This window comes from Quercus suber, unplaced genomic scaffold, assembly GCF_002906115.3.
Source record: "Quercus suber isolate HL8 unplaced genomic scaffold, Cork oak 2.0 scaffold_362, whole genome shotgun sequence".
Taxonomy (NCBI): domain Eukaryota; kingdom Viridiplantae; phylum Streptophyta; class Magnoliopsida; order Fagales; family Fagaceae; genus Quercus; species Quercus suber.
Genome location: NW_027069814.1, coordinates 278,612 through 302,812, shown reverse-complemented (window position 1 = coordinate 302,812; position 24,201 = coordinate 278,612). Strand labels below are relative to the sequence as shown.

General features: G+C 36.5%; 1 protein-coding gene and 1 long non-coding RNA gene across 3 annotated transcripts; both read left to right on the top strand.

Annotated features, from left to right (window-relative positions):
- The first annotated feature begins 4,408 nt into the window (after positions 1–4,408).
- On the top strand, positions 4,409–7,040 carry LOC136061905 (uncharacterized). Its single transcript, XR_010623751.1, has 2 exons — positions 4,409–4,571; positions 5,998–7,040. It is a non-coding gene; the product is annotated as an uncharacterized LOC136061905 (long non-coding RNA).
- Positions 7,041–7,900: 860 nt separating this feature from the next.
- On the top strand, positions 7,901–23,141 carry LOC112029465 (protein POLLEN DEFECTIVE IN GUIDANCE 1). Of its 2 annotated transcripts, XM_065760302.1 has the most exons (12): positions 7,901–8,883; positions 9,061–9,212; positions 10,085–10,188; positions 11,015–11,080; positions 11,172–11,260; positions 11,358–11,431; positions 16,548–16,698; positions 16,802–16,969; positions 18,478–18,575; positions 18,694–18,816; positions 21,685–21,753; positions 22,568–23,141. In XM_065760302.1, the coding sequence occupies exons 1-12, from the start codon at positions 8,109–8,111 to the stop codon at positions 22,772–22,774; spliced, it is 2,076 nt and encodes a 691-aa protein (XP_065616374.1). In that variant the 5' UTR covers positions 7,901–8,108; the 3' UTR covers positions 22,775–23,141. The 2 variants fall into 2 exon arrangements, with proteins under 2 accessions (XP_065616374.1, XP_065616375.1); XM_065760303.1 differs by lacking the exon at positions 11,015–11,080 and having other exon boundaries at positions 7,902–8,883.
- Positions 23,142–24,201: the final 1,060 nt, after the last annotated feature.

Genomic DNA, 24,201 nt, shown 5'->3' with positions numbered 1-24,201 from the left:
TAATAGTTTAAAACTTGGTCCAAAACAACAGCAACGTTCTCATGCCCATCTCTTTATGAAACGCAGAGTAAACATGGAAGCTCTATCACGTACACCCTGGAGTATGTGGCGCTCAATCCCCGACTTTTGAAATCTGAGACTTAGGCTCCAATACTACTCTACTACTCTTTGAAAACGAAGCCAACTCCCTGAAGATTCTAGCACAGGAACCATGGTCCTTTGATAAATATTTGATGGGTTTATACAAACCTAAGGAAGATGAATCAGTGGACGATGGAACTTTCGACGGCGCTTCTTTTTGGGTTCAAATACACAAACTACTTATCAGAAGAATGATCAAAGCCAATGCTGAAGCCATAGGGCAAACACTGGGTAGAGTGGAACAGGTTGATGCATCACCTAATGGCGAATGTTGAGGATGCTATCTCAGGGTCAGAGTCTATATAGATATCAACCAACCACTTTGCGGGGGACAAATGGTCAACTTTGGCGACTCACAACCTTAATGGGTGTCTTTTCAGTACGAGCACCTACCTATCTTCTACTATTAGTGTGGCCTACTCAATCATGATGATAAAGATTGTACACTATAGACAGGTAGTGGTGGTACCCTGAACAAAGAAGAGCAACAATACGAACCTTGGCTACGTGCCGCACTGGCCAACATCCAACAACCACAAATTGTAAACAGTAAAACCATGCTAACCACCATTCCTACTTATGGCCCACCCTGCAGCCCCCGCCCAAAACCTTTTTCTCCCACAACGCCAACCACCACACCCCCACCACCGACACCGTCAGCCAATCCTGTACCACCATAACAACCCACTATGGACACAGTCATTAATTCCCCCGTAATCTCAGTAACAAACTCTTAATCAATGCCAACGGTTACAAATATTTTGCCTGACACAAATCTCTTCAATGCGCATTTAACGGACATTGACAAAAGTTTAAATTCGTTTCCCTCTATATCTTAGCCAGCTGCCTCACATAAAGATAACCTCAATCTAGGGGTCCCACCTCTTAATGAGATCCTTGACTTCCCTCCTCCTACTGATACCTGATCTTTTCCCTCCCCACAAACCAATGCCAACTACCATACACTCACCTCAATAAATCCTTCTGATACCCGATCTTTTGCTTCCCTACAAACCAATGCCAACTGTCATACTGTCACCTTAACAAATTCCTTGATCACAACACGTGGTACATGAAAAAGACTTGAGCATGCAAAGAACGTGATGGACACTAGGGATACTACTTTGTCCACTATTGGACCAAAAAGAAAAGTGGAGACTTTGCATGGCACGTCTTTGGACAAGAAACAAAAGTTGAATGAAGAAACAACCAGACCAGACCAGACCAGCTTATGGTTCACAACATGGGATCGACAGTGCTTGCTACGTAGGACCGTCAGATCTAATGAGTATTTTAGGCTAAAATTGTTAGGGGCTTGGGAACTCCCGTACAGTTAATGCTCTCAAGAGAGCATGGACCAAAGAAACTCCCATTTGTGTCTTTTTAATGGAGAGAAAACTCATCACTAAACAATTGAACACAAAGAAACAATACTAGGAATACAATCAGGGGCTAGTGGTCTCAAGCATTGGTTAGAGCGGTGGTCTGGCCCTATTATGGAAGCTAGAAACACAGGTACATGTGCAAAAATTTTCTCGTTGGTTTATTGATGCCTACGTTCTTTGTACTAAAACAGGTTCAAAATGGAGATTGACAAGGTTTTATAGACACCAAGACATAAACAAGCGTGAGAAAACCTGGACTATTCTTGAGTCTCTCAACTGATCAAATAACCTCCCTTGGCTTTGTGTGGGTTACTTCAACAAGATCCTGTATCGCTCAGAAAAACATGGAGGCGGCCCACGTCCAACTAGATAGATGGACCGCTTTCACATAGCCATCAACACATGCAAACTCAGTGACCTTGTCTTCTTTGGCTCTCCATTCACTTGGTCTAGAAATCACCCAACTGAAAGGTGGATATGCATTCACCTGGATCATGCCTTGGCTAACTTAGCCCAGAACTCTTCTTTTCAAGGTGCCACTGTCCACCATTTATCTATGTCCACCTCGGATCACTCTATGTTCTCTGTCCATCTTCCTAGTTCTATACCCTGCCATCGCTTTATTAAGCCTTTGTTTTGCTTTGAGGCCATGTGGCAACAACACCTAGGTTGCATCGATGTCATTCAGGAAGCTTGGCTTGAAGGTTTATACAAACCCGATGGAGCCCAAATCACTAACTGTCTTGATAACTGCCATGCTAGGCTATCAGTGTGGAGTAAAACTAACTTTCGCCACGTTAGGTGGTAGGTTGATAGAATGACTAAAAAGTTATAAGCCTTAGAGAGACAGCCTATCGGTAATGAGGATGAGATTCATGAAGTCCGCAAAGCTTTAAACTGTTGGCTTAATGCAAAAAACACGATGTGCATCAACGATTAAGGAGCATGTGGATTACTGATGGAGACCAAAACACAAATTTTTTTTCACCAGAAAGCATCCAACCGCAAACAATGAAATGTCATCCAAGGCCTGTGGATTCAGGTGGGGTCTGGCAGGATGATGACCAAGTTATGGAGGGCATCATCTTGGATTATTTTACCTCAATCTTCTGCTCAAATGACACAACTGATATGGTTGTGCTCCTTAATGCTGTCCAACCGGTTGTCACCGAAGCTATGAATGACTACCTAACATGTAAGTTTAGTCCAGAGGAGGTCCATAGAGCACTCAAGCATATGTACCCAAAAAAATCGCTTGGTCCTGATGGTATGCCCCCTTTCTTTTATTAACACTTTTGGTCTTTAACAGGTGAGTGTGTCACAAAAACTGTGCTAGATTTTCTAAACTTGGGTATTATTCCACCAAAATTCTATGAAACACATATTGTCCTCATCCCAAAAAAAAAAAAACCCCTTACAAAGATAACACAATACAGACCCATAAGTTTTAGTAATGTCATTTCTAGACTCACCTCCAAGGTCCTAGCAAACCGCCTAAAATGCTTCCTCCCTTCTATCATTAGTGAAAAGCAGAGTGGCTTCATGCCTCATTACTGATAATGTTTTAGTGGCCTTTGAAACCATGCATTACCTTAACCAAAAAAGAAGTGGCCACGTAAGGGAGATGGCTTTAAAACTTGACACGAGCAAAGCCTTTGATCGTGTAGAGTGGGACTGCCTTAAACAGATCATGATAAATATGGGTTTCAATAATAGGTGGGTGGATCTAATGATGCAATGTGTTAGCTCTGTTACATACTTCATCAAGATTAATGGCACCCCCCGAGGTCATATAACCCCCACAAGGGGTTTAAGACAAGGGGACCCCATATCTCCTTTCTTGTTTCTTTTCTATGCAGAAGGACTCTCAGCTATGATACGCAAATCTATGGATAATGGCCTACTTCGAGGTGTTGCTACCTACCCTCAAGGCCCTCACATGTCCCACTTATTCGTTGCTGATGATAGTATCATCTTCTACCAAGCCACCATTGAACAATGCAATCACCTGGACCACATCCTCACTACATATGAAAATGCCTCAGGGCAACAGCTGAACCGGGAAAATACCTCCCTTTTCTTCAGCAGGAACACTCCACAAGACATCCAAGTAGACATTAAAAGCTGCTTTAGGGTAGAAGTTATCCGGCAACATGAAACTTACCTAGGTCTCCCATCCCTAGTAGGAAGATCAAAGATGAACACTTTCCATGCTCTAAAGGATAGGCTCAATACTAAACTCTCACGATAGAAGGAAAAATTGCTTTCACAAGTAGGGAGGGAAATTCTCATTAAGGCAGTAGCCCAAGCAATCTTCACCTATACTATGAGTGTTTTCAAGCTCCCTGACACTCTTTGTGATGATATGACTAGCACGATCTGTAGTTTTTGGTGGGGTTAGTCCAATGGAAACAACAAAATGGCATGGTTGAGTTGGGAAAAAATGTGCTCTCTTAAGGAAAAGGGTGGTTTAGGCTTTCGTGACCTCAAAACTTTCAACTTGGCTCTTTTGGCAAAACAAGGGTGGCGCCTACAAAATAATAATGGCTCTTTTGTCCACCGTGTCTTCCAAGCCCGCTACTTCCCATGTACAGATTTCCTTCATGTTGAACTAGGTTCAAAACCTTCTTACGCATGGCGCAGCATCAGGGCTGCCTAAGCTGTGGTGAAATATGGATGTAGATGGCAAATCGGTGATGATGTGTCAGTGGGCATTTGGACGGATAGTGTGACACCCCAGGCTTAAAAAAAAAAAAAGAAAAAAAAAAGAAAAAGAAAAAAGAGATTAGATTTTTTGTGGAGACCCATGTGACCCCACCTACCCCATTATTTGCTCACCACTCATTTCTCTCAAATTATCTAACTATCTCATTCTTCTTGGCCGGCCAGCTCTCCTCACTTTGTTCTTTCTCTTACTTTTCTTTTTCTTTTTCTCTTAACACAAACTCTCCTCTCTTTACTCCCTTACACTCCTATCGGTACCACTCCTCACCACTTCCACCACCATTTTTCTGCAAGATCACCCTAAGACTCCGTAGGAAAATGGTAAAGCTCACTCACCTCTACTATTTGAAGTAAAAATTTCTAATCTTTTTGTGGGTTTATATGCTTTTTTTTTGAGGTTATGCTTATCTAATCTTTAATAATAATGCCCATGTGATTTATGAGTTTTGGTTTTGGTGGATGTATTTGATGAGTAGGTTTATGATTTTTGCAAATGGTGGTTAGCTAAGTGGTGAAGATTTGAGAGTTTTGGCTTTCTAATGTGAAATAGTTTATGACTCTAATTTTTATTGTGTATTTGGAGCTAGTGGAGGATTTACATTTGGGGTTTGTAATGGTGGATATTGTTATATATGTTGTTGTTTTGTGGGTTTCTTGAAAATGACATGTATGTTGAGGAATAAATTCATAAAGTGTTGGGATCTCTTATGGTAAAAAAAGGCTTTAAATGACATGATTATAAATTGGAGTCTAAGCCTTGTAAATGAAATCGTTGATAAACTTTGGAAGTGAAATACTTTATTTGTGAGGTTAAGTACTTAGGCTTGCCTAATTAATTTCTTATCTAGCGATTTATAATTCATAGCTAGATAAAATGTCAAGCTTTATGCTTATTGTGATAGGTTTATTTGGTATTGTTTAGATTTTGACTAATCTCCTTTGGAGTTTTGGAACTAAGCTTTTTGCGGGTTGTAAGATAAGTAGCTTTTAATGGGATTTTTAGAAAATAATCATGTTGTATAAACTTTGTTTTTGGGTTAAACACATATTGGAATATTAATGGTGGAACTATATTTTTCTAAAAAGTATTATGTTGTGACCCTACTATTTATGATTATATATGAAAGTGCATATTCTTATTGCATATGGGGAATTGCATGATTTGTTATCATGGAAAAGATAAGCATCTTTTATAAAATTCTTGGAAATGGATTTTATAAATTTATTGCATCATTTGCAAATTCTAAAGATGCTTTATCTTTGCTTGTATTATTTGGGAAATTTACGCAAAATATTTATGACAAGAAATAGTTTAGAGGACTTTGAGAATATTATGGCTATTTGGTTATTGAAATATTTTATGAAATTACTTGGAAGTGAACTGTGTATTTCAAATATATTAACTTGTGAGCTTTTGACATGGTTGTCATTGTGCCATGATATTGGTGACGACCCCGTTATGTGGCCTTGGGTGAGGTTTCTGGATTGAAATGGTATTAGATGTTTTATGGCTCACAATGAATAATATGTAGTTTCATAGTTACTTTGAGAAGCTTAGCGCTACAATATGTCTATCATTCTTGTCATGATGTTAAGGAAATTTATTTTGCAAAATTCAAATGGAAATTCCCAAATTTTAGCATGTCTCTAAAATGTTCATTGTTATGAAACTTGCATTTCCCCCACTCCCATTAATTATGCTACTTATTGGGTTCTGTCTCATTCCATTATTTTATAAACTTTTCAGAGTATGCAACAATCTTTTGAGACAACTCTTTTTGGTGGCTAACAGTAGTTAGACCAACTACTGATGGAGGTTGAACTTCTGTAATGGAGATATTAGATGATGTAAATCTTAGAATAGGTTTGTCTCATTTAGGGACTTTGTGTTCCAAACAAAGTCAAGACTTTCACTTGGAAAGCTTGTCACAACATCCTCCCCACCAAAGCCAATCTCTGCCATGGACACGTACTCAATGACTCCACCTATGAAGCATGCAACTTAGCCGAAGAAACTAGCGGACGCCTCTTTTGGGAGTGCACAATGGCATAAGAAACATGGAACATATCGGGTATCCCTTTTGACAAGACAGGTGTCTTGCATAAGACCTTTGCTGACCTCCTTTGGTATTTGATCTTCATACAACACTTTGGTCAAGAACTCGTTGAGCTCACTGTGATGATTTCACGGTGCATGTGGTTCAACTGCAACAGCACTAGACTAGGTAGTCCACGAAAACGACCCCAGAAGATCCTCTCTCAAGCCCGTTTCATGCTAGATGAATTCTAGCTTGCTCATTATCAACCACCTCGACTCAAGGATGCCATGGACAACTGTTGGATCCCACCAGCATACCTATGGTATAAAATAAACACCGACACTGCCATTTTTTCCCAGGTTGGAATAGTTGGCATCGGAGTTGTTATCTGTGATCATATGGGTTTGGTGGTTGTTGTTTTAAGAAAAAAAATTACCATTGCCGCTGGGTCCGCTGGAAGCTGAAGCCAAAGCCATGGACGAAGCAGCCCTTTTCGTAGCAGATATTGGTATTAGGGATGCTATCTTTGAAGGTGACTCGCATATTGTCTACCTTACCCTCACGGGCTCCACTCCCACCCACACTTCAATTGTCAACATCATTGCCAACACTCATCATAAGATGCATGGATTCTGTACTTTTAATTTTACAAATGTTAAAAGATAGGGTAATAGACCAGCACATCTCCTAGCAAATTTTGCTAAAGGAATTGATTCTTATGTAACTTGGTTATAGGAAACTCCCTTCTTTATTGAGTCCTCTACATTACATGATGCTATGCATTTTTCTTCATTTCAACAAAATTGATGTATTTCTTATCAAAAAAAAAAAAGGGAAAAATTAGTTTTGGGTTGGGCAAGAAATGCCTAAAATTTGAAAAATATGCCAACTTCAAACTGCATCTTATACATCACACTGCACATGTGACCATAAAAATGAGGTATGGTGCGATTATGGTTTTGGCTAAACTTTAAATTGTACTGCACATGTGATCGCAAAAATGAGGTGCGGTGTGGTGCGGTTATGGTTTTGGCTAAACCGCACCACAAGGTGCTGTGCTAAAAATGGCCAAAAACCGCATTGTACCATACCATGAACACCCCTAGCCAGTATACACCAAGCTTGGGCCTCATTTAAATCTTTGAAAAATTACTTTCTACCACCTTAAATTATACTTTCATTTGCACTTATTTACTTGAGCTGTTAAGATGCACAATTACTATCTTAAACTATAACATGTGTTTTACTTTACACCCTACTGTCAAATGATCTATTAATTTGGATGAAAAAGTATGTTACATGTGACTTACGTGACACCATATGAAAAGGCCGAATTGCCCATTTTCAATCACTTAAAACAAAGTTTACATGAGACTACAAGAGTTAAGTTATTTATTTATTTTTTTTTTTGAGAATCACACACAAGAGTTAAGTTTGTTAAATGGTTTTGTTTGTTTGTTTTTTATTTATTTTATTTTAAATTATAGGCCTAAAATATTAGGCCCAATATGGTATCCTAACTTCATGGGCCTAAACTATTAACTATTAAGGACCAAAATTCAAAATCTTAAATGAAAACTTTCCCCAAACAGTATATAAACCAAAAACAAAGGAAACACAAACAGTAGGCAGCCGAATTTGGGTCTCCCAAGAGTCCCAGTAGACTCCAAATTCCCCCGGACCCCCACTAACGTGTTCATACCAAAATTCCACGGAATCTTCCATATTTTGATTCTCATGTATACAGAGTCTTAATTCTTCTCAATCCTCTCTTTTTTAATTCAATAGTAATTGTTTTTCTTTTTGTTTCTCGGTGGCCATGGCGCTGAGATCGGACGATAGAAAATTGTCTTTCGAGGTTCTGAGCGAAAGCATGTCTTTCGAAGAAGACGAATCCTTATTCTTCTACCGCCCAAACTCAGATCCAATCCAAAACGGCGTCGTCGTCCAATCCAAGCCCAAGCCCAATCCCAATCGCAAGAAACGGAAACACAGGCGAAAGAAACCGATCCACTCCGAGTCCTCCATTCGCGAAGATCCTGAATCCTTATTCTTCTACCGCCCAAACTCAGATCCAATCCAAAACGGCGTCGTCGTCCAATCCAAGCCCAAGCCCAATCCCAATCGCAAGAAACGGAAACACAGGCGAAAGAAACCGATCCACTCCGAGTCCTCCATTCGCGAAGATCCAATCGCCGAGGCAACCCTCGATCCCGATACGAGCCGCACCACTGGATTGGAATCGAACTGCATGCACAGTTACAGCGTCGAGAGCAGTAGCGTGTGTACGGTGGTGACGGAGCCGGATTTCCAGAATGTGCGCGGCGAGGGGTTCAATTTCGGGGAGCTGCGGCAGAGGAGCGTCAGCATCAGCGGCGCCAGTGACGACGCGGCGTCGCGGGTTGGGGGAGACAATGAGAAGGAGAAGGAGAAGGAGAAGGAGAAAGGAGAGAAGGAGGAGGAGGAGGAGAGCGGCGGAGAAGTGAGCTCCGCCGTGACACAACGTGCCAAGCCCAACGGAAGTGTCGGTTCCAACAAGTTGGAGACTGAGAAGTCATTGGATTGGAAGCGGCTAATGGCGGAAGATCCCAATTGTGAGCCAATTTTGATCCTTTTCTCATTGCTTCATTGTTCGTTGTATGAATGTGTAAATTTATCGTTTTTTTTTTTTGTTCCTGTGTTTATTGTACGGAAATCAATCACCACGTTGAGCTATAAGCTTGATTTTATGGTTATTTATGTTTTGTTGTGGTTCTATGTGTTGGTATCAGTGTCGTTTACGGTGGACAAGTCACCACTGAAGTACTTCATGGAAGAAATGTACAATGGCAATGCGTTACGGAACACGACGACTATTGGTAATGAGGTAGAGCGCGAGAGAGTTTACGATACTATCTTCCGCCTGCCTTGGAGATGTGAATTGGTAATTTTTTTCTCTGAAAACAACTCTATCTCATGGAAACCATTGAAAACAACTCTATTTCATTTTTAAGGATGCCACCAATAGGAAAATGAGATAGTTCCAAAAAATACTATCAAACATAGGAAAATGAGATAGTTTTCCAAAAAATTGGGGTGTTTGGTACATGTTTTCAAACAACAATTTTTAGTTTTTAAATAATATTACACATATTTTTACATACTTTTTCACTCACACCTATTTCTATGCATATTTTCAAACAACAATTTTCAGTTTTTAAGTACATATACCTTACACCCCCAAATTTTTGGAAAATGGATAATGTCAAAACAAACAGTGTAATATTATGTGCCAAGAGCCTTATGTCTTGATGGTATTAGCATTATTTGGTATTTCCAACAGAGATGGGCAAGGTTGATATTCCCCCTCCCCCACAAAAAAATGTCTAAGAATAAATAGAATAAAATCTTTCAATTGAAGTCGGTGTCTGCCCAATTGTGCACGCATTAGAAATCCTGTACTCATTTTTTTGTTTATCTTTCTTTCAATTTGAATAGTATCATAGTTCCTTTGAAACCCACCGTTGAACTTGTTTGTACTTTTGAAGATAAACAGTTTTAAAGGGACTTTGCTGATTTGACAGAATTTTTCAGAATTAATGGTTTCTTTAACTAGTATAGCAATTTATTTGAACTTGGATATGCCAAGAACCATATAGCCCAATTGGTTGGTACCTCCTAGTGTTCCCAACTTATACATCCGGGTTTCAAATTCCTCCCTCCTCTTACTATTGAATTATAATTAAAAATAATAATTGAACTAGGATATTCATAATTCTTGTGAAAGAGGTTCTCAAATATGACAACATTTTGCAGCTTATAGATGTTGGCTTCTTTGTCTGCCTCGATTCATTTCTATCCCTATTAACTATCATGCCGACAAGGATTGTAATGACCTTATGGAGGCTCCTACGCACAAGGTTAGTTATCTTTTTATTTGGTTGTTATCATGGAATAAAGCATTAGCTGATATGCATGCAAGGATTTAATGGCCTATTTTACAACATAAGCTATGAGTCTGTTTGGCATCTACTTTTTCCTTCAGCTTTTAGCTTTTATGTACAGTTTTTTAAAATCTCACATTTTCAAAGTATAAGTATACTTTTGCACATTTTTAGCAAAAAGCTAAATAAGCTAATGTGAAATGCACGCATAACCATAGGTGTTAGTCACTAAATCAACCTAGGTAGAATACACTTTAGGAAAATTTCTCAGAATTGTATGCTCTAATTTATGCATGATTAAGAAAAATTTGACCTTTTTTCTCACCTATCCAAAAATAAAGGACCTTATAGGTGTTAGTCACTAAATCAACCTAGGTAGAATACACTTTAGGAAAATTTCTCAGAATTGTATGCTCTAATTTATGCATGATTAAGAAAAATTTGACCTTTTTTCTCACCTATCCAAAAATAAAGGACCTATTTTGTCATTTTCCATAGTCTCTGAATGTTCTGGTATTGCCAATTAGCTCTAGCCAAATGGAACTTTTTCCCCTTGTAAAAGCAAGGCAGAGGGTGAGGTTTGGGTTTGAGACCCACTGGATGCATGTGTAATTACCAATTAAATTTATGATCTGTTTTTATCCTTCAGTTTATAAGTTCATTTAATTTTGTTCTGAACTTGTGTGATGTGGCTAGAAGTTTTCCGTGCCTTTTGTATCTCTGATTCCGTCTGTTGTGTGTTGAAATACTTTTCTACTTGATAGCATGATAGAATTTGAGGACCGATTGTTTGGTAGTTTAGGTTGTTGATATATGCTTCTTGTCAGCTGAGCTATGGAACTTTAGCTAGAGGACTAGTAGCACATAAGTAAGCATGGTGGTACCTTTCTACCTATTTTGATATACTTAGTTGAAAAACTTGTGATGTATATGAAATAACCTAACCGTGCTTTTGGCAGGCAGTTCAAGATGTGGTCTGCAGCAGAACTGTCCGATTTTGGCTGTTTTCTTATAATGGCCTGTGGAGTCACTCTTTTGCAGCGAACAGGTTTTGTAAGGATATACAGTACCATTTATATTTGTGATATTCTTTCATTATATAATGTCTTACTAATTTTTGTTTCTGTAATATTTTGTTGCCTCAGATATCAGCTTAATATATCACATGATTCGTGGTCAAGGAACAATCAAATTATATGTGGTGTACAATGTTTTAGAGGTGAGTAAATAGAATTGATGAACGTGGGATGTAGAACAAGTATTTATTCTTAATCACTTTATGCATTCTATTCTGCTGCTTGTGTTGTGAATTGAGAAATAAAAGATAGCATAGTCAATTCGAGATGACCAATCTCCTAGACTTGAGAGAGGAAATAGACATTTTTAGTTAATTTTCTACTTAATTCTCGTTAATGCATTTAACGTACATAAATATCCAAGCATGAGATAACCTCATCAACAAATCCTAAAACATAGGAACTAATCCTATCCTAAAACATAGGGATCAATTTGAATACAAGCAAATAACAATACTAATCTACCACTACCTTTGTCAAATAAAGATCTATCACTCTGCCAAAATTTAAATGCTTCTAATTCAAATAACAATTTATCATGCATATTATCTTGGGTAATAACATTCCCTTCCCCCTCAAATGAATCTTGTCCTCAAAATTTTGAGATATGAAAATTGATGCTTGCTCATATTGATTAGAGAATACTCTACCTCGAACTTTAAATAGTTTAAGGATAAGAATTCGGACCACAGATATTTGCACCAATTCTTTAAGCATTTTTGTGAACAAAAAAGCCTTGATTTTCACATCCTTGAACTCACTGGGAATGACAAATTCAATTTGTGAAATTAGACTAGGCTTATTTGAAATCCTGAGAAGATCCCTTTGATCTATCTTTTCCACTTCATTAATCCTTTGATCTTCAAATGCAATTTGTAAGTAGGTGCATCCTCCAACATATTTTACTCTTTTGATTCTCTGAAATTTAATGGGATCCTTGAACTTTTGATTGTTCTTTGATTTCCAAAATTACATTGGATTGTTTATCTAAGATCTTTATGATTTGATCCCACGAATCTTGCATCTTTGCTTCCATCCTTGCTATGCTTTTGGACATGTCCTTGGTAATATCTAGGGCTGTAAATGAACCAAGCTGTTCATAAACAGCTCGGGCTTGACTCGATAAAAAGCTCATTTATGTTTGTTTGTTTATAAACAAGCCAAACTTAAGCTTTAGTTTCAACCTTGTTTAATAAACGAGCCGAGCCGAGTAAAAAATATTGTTCACGAACAAGCTTGTGAATACCAAGGCTCAATACAAAAGTAACAAAACAAGTTGAGCCTAAACTTATTTATGAGTTTGGTAATAAAATTGATATGAGCTTGACAAGTAAACTCATATCCTTCGTATCCTTCTAAGACTTTAATTAATTATAAGTTGAGACTACTCATCCAAGCCAAATAGGCTAGATAATAAAGTTGATATAGGTTTGATAATATATTTGTGTTGGATCTCAAGCTCAAAAACATGATATTGAGCTTGAGTTTGGGCTTGATATTGAGCTCAAGCTTGGCTTCACCAATGACTCAAGTCAAGCCAAGTTGAACTCAAGTTTTTATACTTTATAACAGGCTCAAGCTTGAACATTATTTGTAGGCTTGTATCAAGTTTAAGCCAAGTTTGAACATTCTACTTTTGTTGTCAAGCTGAGCTTGAACATTTACTACTAGACAAAGCTCGGCTCGTTTACAGCCTTAGTAATATCTAACATTTGGTTGACAATCTCCGACATGTTCTCTGTTCTTTGTTTGCTAGGATTGACACTCTTGATAGGTAGATGTGTTTTTTTTTTTTTTTTGCTCATTAAGAATGGATCAAATGAGTTGTGACTTTGTGGTCAGATCTCGGAGGGGGCGACCTAGAGGCTAGATTAAAATTACTAATAGGTGAGTGGAGCCACTGAAAAGAGAAAGGGCTACCATCAGGTTAGTGTCGCTAGAGTGAGCAGTCGTAGACGTTGACTGCGGAGCATAGTTGTATGTTATGATCCTAATGTCCCACATGAATTAAGTGTAAACTTAACCATATGTTTATAAGCTCTTGAGCACCCTCCCCTTAAAAATTGCAAATCAGTTTTCAAGAATGAGTTCTACCCATGAGTTCCCAACATTAGATGTTATGACCTGAGCTAATGTGCTCGACAAATTGTTATTTGAATTAGAAGTATTTAAATTTAAGCTTGGTGATAGATCTTTATCTGACTAGTAGGAGTAGATTAGTATTCTTATTTGCTTGTATTCAAATTGATCCCTACCGTTATTAGTTCCTATGTTTTAGGATTTGTTGACAAGTTATCTCATACTTAGCTATTTATATACGTTAAATGCATTAATAAGAATTTAGCAAAAATTAACCAAAAATTGTCTATTTCCTCTCTCAAGTTCAGGAGATTGGTCATCTCGAATTGACTAACTTCTTTTATTATAATTACCTAGTTCACAACATTTGGTATCAGACAACAGATCCATCCAGTTTCTTGAAAAAATAAAATTCAATCATATTCTCATCCCACACTATCACACTATCCTCCCATCTACAACCCAAGGCAAACAACAGCCACCATTCCAGGCAGCTGCTGCAACACCCAACCCAAAAAAAAAAAAAAAAAAACACATCTACCTATCAAGAGTGTCAATCCTAGCAAAAAAAGAATGGAGAACATGTCGAAGATTGTCAACCAAATGTTAGATATTATTAGGGCTGTAAACGAGCCGAACTTTGTCGAGTAGTGAATGTTCAAGCTCAGCTTGACAGCAAAAGTAGAATGTTCAAACTTGGCTTGAGCTTAATACGAGCCTACAAATAATGTTCAAGCTTGAGCTTGTTATAAAGTATAAAAACTTGAGCTCAACTTGGCTTTACTTGAGTCATTGGTCAAGCCAAGCTCGAGCTCAATATCAAGCCCAAACTCAAGCTCAATATCATGTTTTTGAGCTTGAGATCCAACACAAGTATATTGTCAAGCCTANCAGATCCTATATAACAAGCGAGTTTTTTACCCTCAAATTCAAAGGAAGAGGGAAAACTCGGCTCCAGATACCTATAGTGGTTGTTGAGAGTTCAAATTGGAGCATTATCCCATGGAGAATCATCCAATATTCAAGATTAGCATGAGTTAAATCAGAATAAACATATAGAGATAAGCTGAAAAGTTGCCTACCTGCAAAAACCGAATAGATCTTATTTGAAGATAACTGTGAATGATCCTAGCATACCGAAAATAAATGTCATTAGTCCTTGTAGTCAAAAAGAAGAAAGCCAAACAAGTTGTTTCATCAACCCAGGCTATAAAGCTTCTTGCGATGAAGCCCTCCATTACAGTAGCATGGGGAGTCAGTTGATAACTTGCCATGTTTTATGGCCCCTCGTGTTCTCTTTACTCAGTGTCCAATGGCAATACCCAAGAAAATAGTCAATCTGTAATTTGGTTGGAAAGAACTGTTTGGGTGTAAGGGTAGTGGGTTTGGAATGCATTTCCTCTTTGAGATCTCCAGGACTGGAAATTAAAGTCAATTGATTCTCTAATGAATATAATAACCCAAACAGTATGTTTGACTTCTGATTTTTTTATGAGGCATTGGGAGGATTTACTTGGAAGAGTACTTGGGGTAACCAAGCTTCTAAAAAGGTCGCTTTTTCTTGTCTGAACAGCTACATTAAGAAATTTCTAACTTTGGAAAATCTCATCAAAAGGAACATAATTCTTGTGAACTGGGTTTCCATGTATAAATCTAGAGGGAATCAGTTAATCATCTTCTACTTCACTGCTCAGATGCCAGTGAACTCCCTTGACTACTCTTCTCTTTATTTGAGTTCCAGTAGGTGATGCCAAAAAAGATAGTTGATGCGCATTTAGTTGGAAAGGACCGTTTGGGTGACATAAGAGTAGTTCAGTGGAATCTGTCCTCTTTGCCTTCTGTTTATTATTTGGAGAGAGAGGGATAATCAGATTTTTAAATGCTCATCTTGCTTCCAAGCTGTTATGACCCGAGATAATGTGCCTGATAAATTATTTGAATTTAGTTTAGTAATAGAATAAATCTTCCTATAGATTAGTGTTGTTATTTATTTGTATTCAATTTAATTCATGTGTTTTAGAATAACATTAATTCTTTTGTTTTAGGATTTGTTGATGGGGTTATCTCATACTTGGTTATTTATATACGTTAAATGCACTAGTGAGAATTAAGCAAAAATTTAACCAAAAATGTCTATTTCCTCTCTCAAGTTCAAGAGATTAGTCATCTCGAATTGACTCACTATCTTTTATTTCTCAGTTCACAACATTTGGTATCAAAGCCAACGACCATGTCGAGTATCGAGCTAGCTCATTAAGAATGGGATCAAATGAGTTGTGACCTGTTGAATTTGAGGGTAAAAAACTCGCTTGTTATATAGGATCTGACACATCTAACAAAACGAAGTAACGTTCTATTCTTTTTGATAGCATCCTTCTGCATTGGCAGCAGGTGGAGTGCCGCAATCCCATTTTTCATTTTTTATCTTAACAAGCCAAAGCCCAAAGCACTGGCATATCTGTTTGAATGATGAATGAGTAGTGGGCACTTTGTGCATCAATGTCAAATTTGATATCTAGGGATGGGCTTAGTGGAAATCATCTTTATCTTGAATTTACAAGAAGGATTTATGAGATTAGCCAAAGTTTAGAATTTTGTCTAACGCAGCTGTTTAGAAAAAAGGAGACCTTTTTAGAAACTTAGTTTCACCAATAACCTTCCAAAATGATGAATATCACTGACCCTATCAATGCCTCATTTAAAGATTAGACATCAAATATACTATTTTGGTTATTTCAAGACAATTTATTAGCCTCTTCTCCCCAAATAGGATATAGTAGGACTATTAGAGAATCAGCTAACTCTAATTTCTAGTCTTGGAAAGCTTGAAAATACTTGATATTCTAAGAATGGAGCCCCCTACCTTTTGAGTATTCCATATAAGAATTAATGGAAGCATGCTTATCATGCATAATCTCAAATTATGTTTGTGAACTAAAGAATATTGTTGAGCAGCAAGTGCTCTCACCCCTGAAAATTATGAACTAAACATATTGAAAGACTTTTTTTTATTGTATTTTGTGTTTGTGTGTGCACTATATCAGTGAACAAGAATTGATATTGCTCTAATATCTTTCCATTAATTTGTACTTCTCTGGCTGCTGTAAGTGTCACATACAGCTACTGGCTAATGTTTACATAAGACTGATCTTGCATTTTTTAATTTTTTTATATATACAGATATTTGATAGACTATGCCAAAATTTTAATGGGGATGTGATGCAAACTTTATTTAATTCGACGGAAGGACTAGCTAGTTGTCCACCTGAAAACCGGAGATTATGGGTGTGGAGATTCATTTTTGATGAAGCTTTAGCCATGGGTGCTTCAAATATCCTTCATTTGTTAATGATTATTTCTTTTATCAGCATTATGGAGATTTATATTCTTGTTATTTTATTTATCTACCTATTTGGCTCCTTGACTATTCATACTTGTTCATTCTTTCATATTGCTAGCTCAGGCTATTACTTTATCTACAGTTATCGTTGCTCACAATAATGCCTTGCTTGCTTTATTGGTGTCCAATAACTTTGCCGAGATAAAAAGTAATGTGTTTAAGCGTTTTAGCAAGGATAACATTCACGGTCTGGTATACTTTGGTGAGTTAGCATCCTCATAACTTTTCTTCAGTATATCAAAATGACTAATGATATTGTTCTCCTTGTTTTTGAAAATGATTGAAGTATAGGAAATAAAATGCTCTGTTGATTCTATGATGCTAGTTTATTTTATTTTATTTCTTTTGGATGCCTTGTTACTTACAGAAGATAAAATTGACTCTCTTTATTAACATACCTGCAGTTAGCATGATTCCTTCTTATAGTTTTTGATAACTAAAATAATTTTATGGGTAAATTTCATTTTAAGCCCTATAGTTTAGGAGTAGTACAAATTAAACCTATAGTTTTGAAAGTATCAAATTAAACCCTGGAGTCAAAATTAGTCTCACTGTTAACTATTGAAACTGCTGTTTAAAGTTAAAGAAAAAAAGAAAAAAACGCCATGGGTGGGTTCACATCTTTCCTAGAAGGCAGTCTTTCTCGGGATGGTGGAAAAACCATTAGGTCTTCCAAAGGAGGTGTTGGAAGGTTGGTCCTGGATGCAGACAATATTTCCATGGTTCTTCCATTTGAAAATACTGGGAGTTAGGTGATCATGCCAATAGGAGCCAGCATCCTAAGCATTAGAAAGACGGTAACAGTACTTATTGGGGACCCATCCATTTTGATAGTTTGTTCAATGTGGAAGAAGCACATGTATCAAGAGGAAAATTATATGATGCTGTAGCTTCAAGAATTGGTCATTGATTTCATGAGTTGAAAGCTCAAGTTGATGAATTAGCACTCGAACAAGTTATGCAATTAAAAAAACAACCTGTACGAAGTGCAGAATGAATGGTGGCATGCAGCTAGGGGGGCTTGCAGCCATTGACGGACTGGCTTGCAGTAGGCCTTTCTCTTATCATGACTCAGATTCAAAATTGTCTTTTTTTATTTTTAAAATTTTAAATATAATTTAAACAGCAGTTCTAATAGTTAACAGTGTTAGACCAATGAATCTAAGCAGTTCTAATAGTTAACAGTGTTAGACCAATGAATCTAAGAAAATAATTTCCATCTAATGACATCCACCGAAACAGGAATCAGGCAACAGACATCAATAGAAACCTACCCCTCACACCCAAATTAAAGTTTAGAAAAAAAATTCAGAAATTAACTTTTGCATTATGTTATCTTTATATTGGCATAATCATGTCATTTCTTGTTTCAAAGTATGAACATGGCATGAATTTATCCATTTGGGATGAGCCCAAAGAGGTTACATTTTCTTTAACATTGTGGTGCCATTCTAAGTTTATGCCTAGTTTCCTTCTGCGCTTGAAAGAAGCACATGGATTTTATTTCATATAGTGCTCCTTGCATGAAATTTGATATATGCTTAATTAATTTCCCGTCATTGTGCTCCAGAGGTTAATGTGAATTCCATTTCCATTTGATGTGTATTTATTTCTAGTGCATTTGTGTTGCTTCATTTCATTTCATATACTTTTTTTTTTTGGTTTTTTGTTTCATTTTTTTAATTTATACATGTCATTGCTGCCAACCAGATTCAGTAGAGAGATTTCACATTTCGGCATTTATGTTATTCGTTTTGGCTCAAAATATTTTGGAGGCTGAGGGTCCCTGGTTTGAAAGTTTTGTTTCTGTAAGTTGACATAACATTTCTTAGCACACTATTTTTGGTTGGGAAACTTTTTTTATAAAAGACAATTTTCTTGCACAGCCTGTTTGGCTTGCTAATATATGTTATTTGGATATGGCAGAACGCACTCATGGTTTTCATCTGTGAAATGGCTATTGATATCATAAAACATTCATTCATTGCCAAATTCAATGACATAAAGCCTACTGTATATTCTGAGTTCCTTGAAGACCTATGCATGCAGGTATATTTTCAGTATAAAGCTACAATTTGACCAGCTATTTTTCTAGGAGATATTTGTATGTCATCCATGGCCATCATCATCTTTTCCAAAAATATGTTGAATTTAATTCCTCAGATGTTTCAAAAGGAAATAAAATAATAACATAAATTGATTGATTTTAAATATATACTTTGAATGCACACGGGACCTCTCCCCAGTTAATTACATTCATGTAACTGATAAAAAAAAGTTAATTAACATTAATGAGAAAATACTTACCCATGGTTTACAAACTCTTAGAAATGAGATTTCATGATATTATAAGTTTATAACATATATATTTAGCTCATGTACTCAGCATTGAAGAAGAAGGTTCTCAGCTTTGTTTTGTTTTTAGAGTGATAAGGTGACATCCATATGCCAAAATGTTATGTCTTGCTATAAATCAATGATACAAATGATTTAGATGGTTAACTTATCTGTGAAGACTAGGTTTTGTTGGGTTGTGCTCTTGGAAAACATTTCTTATAGAATAAATATAATTTCTGAAAACATGCTGTTTGTATTGGGGTAATTTTCCCTACACCAAAAGAGAACATGCTTATGGTGAAAACATGCTATTTTCAAAATTAGTGCTGTTGTTTCTGTGACTTTGGGAACTAAAAGGCCCATGACAAGGGCTCTAGTATGATGTGATAGCGGCATGTCAACATGGTGAGTCTCTAGAAAGTAGGACCCGATACAATTGGATATGATAATAATGTGTGTATGCATGTGCATATATACACATTACACACACATACTTGCATACATATTTTAGAAACTGAGTTGAAATTCATTTGTTATATATATAAAGGCTAAATACAGATCACACCCTTTAAGTTTGGTTAATTGTCATTTTCATCCTTTAAATTTTGTTTTTGTCAATTTAGTCGCCGAAGTTCACATTTGTTGCCAACTTTTATCCTTCTGTCCAAAAACTGCCTTACCCATATCAGATTTCCTCCCTTTTGATCTTGACTCTTTACTTTCATCTCCATTTTCAAAGCTGAGTATAAGAAAGTTCTTGTTTGCCAGCTCAAGAAAGATCAGCATCTCTCAGAAGGACAATGTAAATTTGACCCATCGATTCTGCCCCTGCATTTGATCAAACCCTGCCAAGTGATCCACTGAAGAAATTGAATTTAGGTTTGAATTATGCAACTAGTTGAACTCTGGCATTGACTCCAAACCCATAAGCCTTGCCATTGTCCCTGCGTAGTGGTAGTCTTTATATTTTCCTTGCCTTCAATTCTTGATCTTTATCACATGCCACTGAATCAGCTTCTTTGATTTGGTCTGAAAAAGGGTGTGTATGAAGGTTTTCAGGGTGGAGAATTTGGCATACGATGCTTGCTAGACGCCCATCTGTGGCACTCTTCAAATTTAATAAATTTTTTTAATATTAAGAAAGTATTTTTTAATTGGATAGCAGCAGCTTATGGATGGTAAGATCAATGTTGGCAACGGAATGTGAACTTTTATGAGAAAAAAATGACAAAAATGAAACTTAAAGGACGAAAATGACAATCTTAGAGGGTGCAATTTGGAATTTTGCCTTATATAAACAATAAGCTCATAAGGATATTGTTCAAATACCTAAGCTATATCTCTTAAATGCCATCAACAAAACTTTTGCTATATTTTACTGATTCTATTTTAGAAGTAGCCCAGATATTTATTAGTCCTAAATTAAACTGTTAACTAAGGTTTTTTTCTCCTCTTGAGAATTATTGTTGAATTGTTCAAAGTATAAGACATGACATATGACAGTGGATCACCATGGGTCGAATGCATGTCTAACAACTTTTTTTTTTTTAATGAGTACATAATTTTATTGAAGAAGGAAAAGGGAAGGACACATAGGAAGGATATGTGTACGATCCCTTTTCAAAGAAGACAAATCGCAAAGAGAGAATCTATAAAATCAACAAATGACTGACAAGTGTTAGAAAAGTGTCAAGAGACCAACATTATAAAAATATTTGCAATTGTTTACCCTGATGAGAAGAGTCAGGGGCATGTGTTAGATGATTATTCTTGTTTTGCAACTTTCTGAACCATCACTGCTTCTCTTTAGAGTTGGTGCTATGAAAATTGTAGTGCTGTAAGGGTGTCAAAAAAGTATGTTGACAAGAATTGATCAATACAATGAGCCTGAATTTAACTCGGTAGTATTTCACTCTCTCTCCTCTCCCCTAGGAGTGAGTAGGGCTACTAATGTGCTAGATTGTTCTCTTCAGTTGGTTGTGGTTTGACTTGCTACCTACTTGTTCAAGCTTGTATACTTAGTAAATGTACAGTGCTTGAGCCCTGAGCGGACATATCAGCATATGACACTTAGAAATATGATATTCTACTCTGGGTCATTGTCAATTTAGTCTCTACATTTTAGTAGCAGTCAATTTAGTCCTTGTTATTTTGAACTTGCAATATTAACTGCTACTAAAATGTAAGGACCAAAATGATTTTTTCGCCCAAGTTCTAATTAGGAGGAGGGGGAAAGAAAGAAAAAAGGTGGTGGTGAGAAAGGTTTTTTTTTTTTTTTTTTTTTTTGGGGGGGGGGGGGTTCTCATCTTGTTATTCCTTTACTAATGTTACTGATTTGATCCGGTGAAATCCTATTAATGTGAGTTCATGTATGTGTGTGCTACTGTGCATAAGAAAGACCAATACCTCGATAAGTATAATGTTGTTCTTGTACGAATCATTGAATCTAGATCCTTGATGTTTATATTGATAGCCATTGCAACAATGAGACAATTTTGTTGTTGTTGTTGTTGTTGTTTTAATTTTTATTTATAAGAACACTATTAATATCTTATGCTTTTGCTTTATTCTTCTTGCTAGACTTTGAATACACAAACTGAGAGTGCAAAGAAAAATCTCACATTTGTACCTCTGGCACCAGCTTGTGTGGTAAGCATCAATTAATACTAATTTTCACATGGTCTATCATACTTTACATTATGTTTTGAACTTGTGCTGATTCCTTCAAAGCAATCCCTAGGGATTTATCTTAGCAATTGCGTGGTATGCATGTTGCATATTCTTGAGGATATCAACTTAGGGGTAGAGGGTGAGGTTTTGGGTTCAAAATCCACTGGGAGTGTAACTAAGAAACACAGAAACAATATGACACAGGATACAACAATTTATATATATTATTGTTTATTTAGGTTTTAGAAATAAGTGTTAGAAAACATTTAAAATTAATTTAAAAGCAATTGATACCTACAGAAGTAATTTAATTATTACTAGTAATCTAACAATATATATATATATGTATGTATGTATGTATGTATGTATGTAGGGATTTTTTAACCAAGTGCTCTACTGCACTGTTTAATAATATTAAAATAAGCAAATAATTGTTGTACATTATAACAATATTATGCTTTGGTTTTCTACTATTCTCTTTGTGGATGTCTCAAAATGTTTGTCCACTTTGAAAACCTGACCTGACCGTGCATTTATAACTTCATAAATTATAAAGTATTCGAAAATATCTGTCAGGACATACAAATTATAAATTATTCGACTATATCGGTTAGGTCATATTATGATCAATATCGAAACTGTCTCCAAATAAATCAAAGGGTGAGTTGGGAAAGTATAAAATGTATGAAAACCTGACCTGATTGAGATTTTATTCCTTTTTAAAATATATATTTATATTTATATTTTTGTTTTGTATTGCTATTTTTGTTGATCTTCTTGTTTTTGGCATTAGGTTATCCGGGTGCTGACTCCGGTCTATGCTGCTCATCTTCCATATGATCCCCTCCCATGGAGGCTCTTCTGGATTTTGTTCTTGTGTGCTATGACCTATGTCATGCTCACAAGCCTCAAGGTGATGATTGGCATGGGCCTTCAAAAGCATGCTACTTGGTATGTGAATAGGTGCAGAAAGAGAAAACACCATCTCCACTATGATTAATTTAAAATTAGGGAAAAGCAATTTTGTAAAATATTGGGATTAAGTAACCTACTTAGCTTCCATCCCTCAACAAATAATATATTGGGAGACTCTTTGACCAGCCGAATGCTCAAATACTAGGAGAGGTAATAGCTGAGCAGCCGTATAAGCTTCTATGGTAGAGTTCACAAGGTACTAGCCTCAGATTTTGTTGCAAAGAAGGGCTGCTTGCCGATTCTGGAATGGAACTGTTTATATACAGGTACAAGCCTGCAATTTTGCCTAATGAATGACATAGGTGCTCTCCCTTAATGTCTCTGGCTCAAATGTTGTAGCGAGATTCATTCGTTTTGGGTCATTCAAATATAGGTTTACAATTTTTCTTTTACTATATATATGTTTCGTACATGCAACTTAATGTAACATTCTTCTCATGTCTGAAGAATGATGCAAAAAAAAGAAAGAAGAAAAGATGGAAAACTACATAAAAGAGCCATAGGTTATAATTTAGTTCAATTAACGTCTTAAATGTATGGAATCATATCAATTTAGTCTGTCCATTGGCATTTGGTGCTCCCTGAGGACCAACTTAGCAATGTCTAGTGCTCCCAACCAGTAATATAGTGCCCTGTGTATAATTTAATTGAGACAAATCCTAATCACAATCCTAACCAAAATATTCACAAAAAAAATAAAAATAATAAAAAAACTTTATCACAGCTTCCCGATTCCAGCATCAACAGCACCTTCTGGGGAAAAGAAGTCCATGGCATCAACAGGATGACGAGCTCTGTTGTGATGATGAACGGGTTTTGCAAATTTTTGAGAATTATTTTTTGTTTGGATTTTCACAGCATTAAGGAAAGAAAACAAATACAAACAAATCCCATGCATTTTGGTTGGGTTTGGGGGGGGGGTGCAAACAAATCTCAGGCATGGGGTTTAGAGCATTATGGAGCTCAACGATCATGCCTAGATTTTTCGTTACCTAAAGCTTCTAAAAAATCTGAGCCTCGATTTTTCATCATCTTAATATTCTATAAATAAAAAATAAAAAATAAAAAAGCAAATATTGTATTGATTGAAAACTCTATAAACACACCCAAACTTGCACTTAATTTCACAACATATTTAAGTGCCCAATTGGATCTATTGATGCAATCTATACATACAACTTGAGAAGAAACACAATGTGGGAAGCGGAGAAAACGTTGTTCTACGAAGAAGTTTAGGAGCTATTACTTTAAATAATCAAATGACATAGGGAGGCTATTTTTTTTGTTTGAAATCCATAGACAACATTCTTCCTGAACATGAAGGATGAACAACGATGGAGTCATGGACCTTTCCAAGTTTTTACCAGTCATCCGTAGTTACCTATTTATTGAAACCTCCATTCATAGCCAATTGAATGGTTGGGTAGTCACTCAACTGTTCATTGTACCTCT

Excerpts from the sequence above, each read along its gene's own strand:
- LOC112029465 (XM_065760302.1), top strand. The coding sequence starts at position 8,109 with ATGGCGCTGAGATCGGACGATAGAAAATTGTCTTTCGAGGTTCTGAGC. Across the intron at positions 18,576-18,693 it reads GGTTTGAAAGTTTTGTTTCT|AACGCACTCATGGTTTTCAT; the intron begins GTAAGTTGACAT and ends TGGATATGGCAG. Across the intron at positions 18,817-21,684 it reads TTGAAGACCTATGCATGCAG|ACTTTGAATACACAAACTGA; the intron begins GTATATTTTCAG and ends TCTTCTTGCTAG.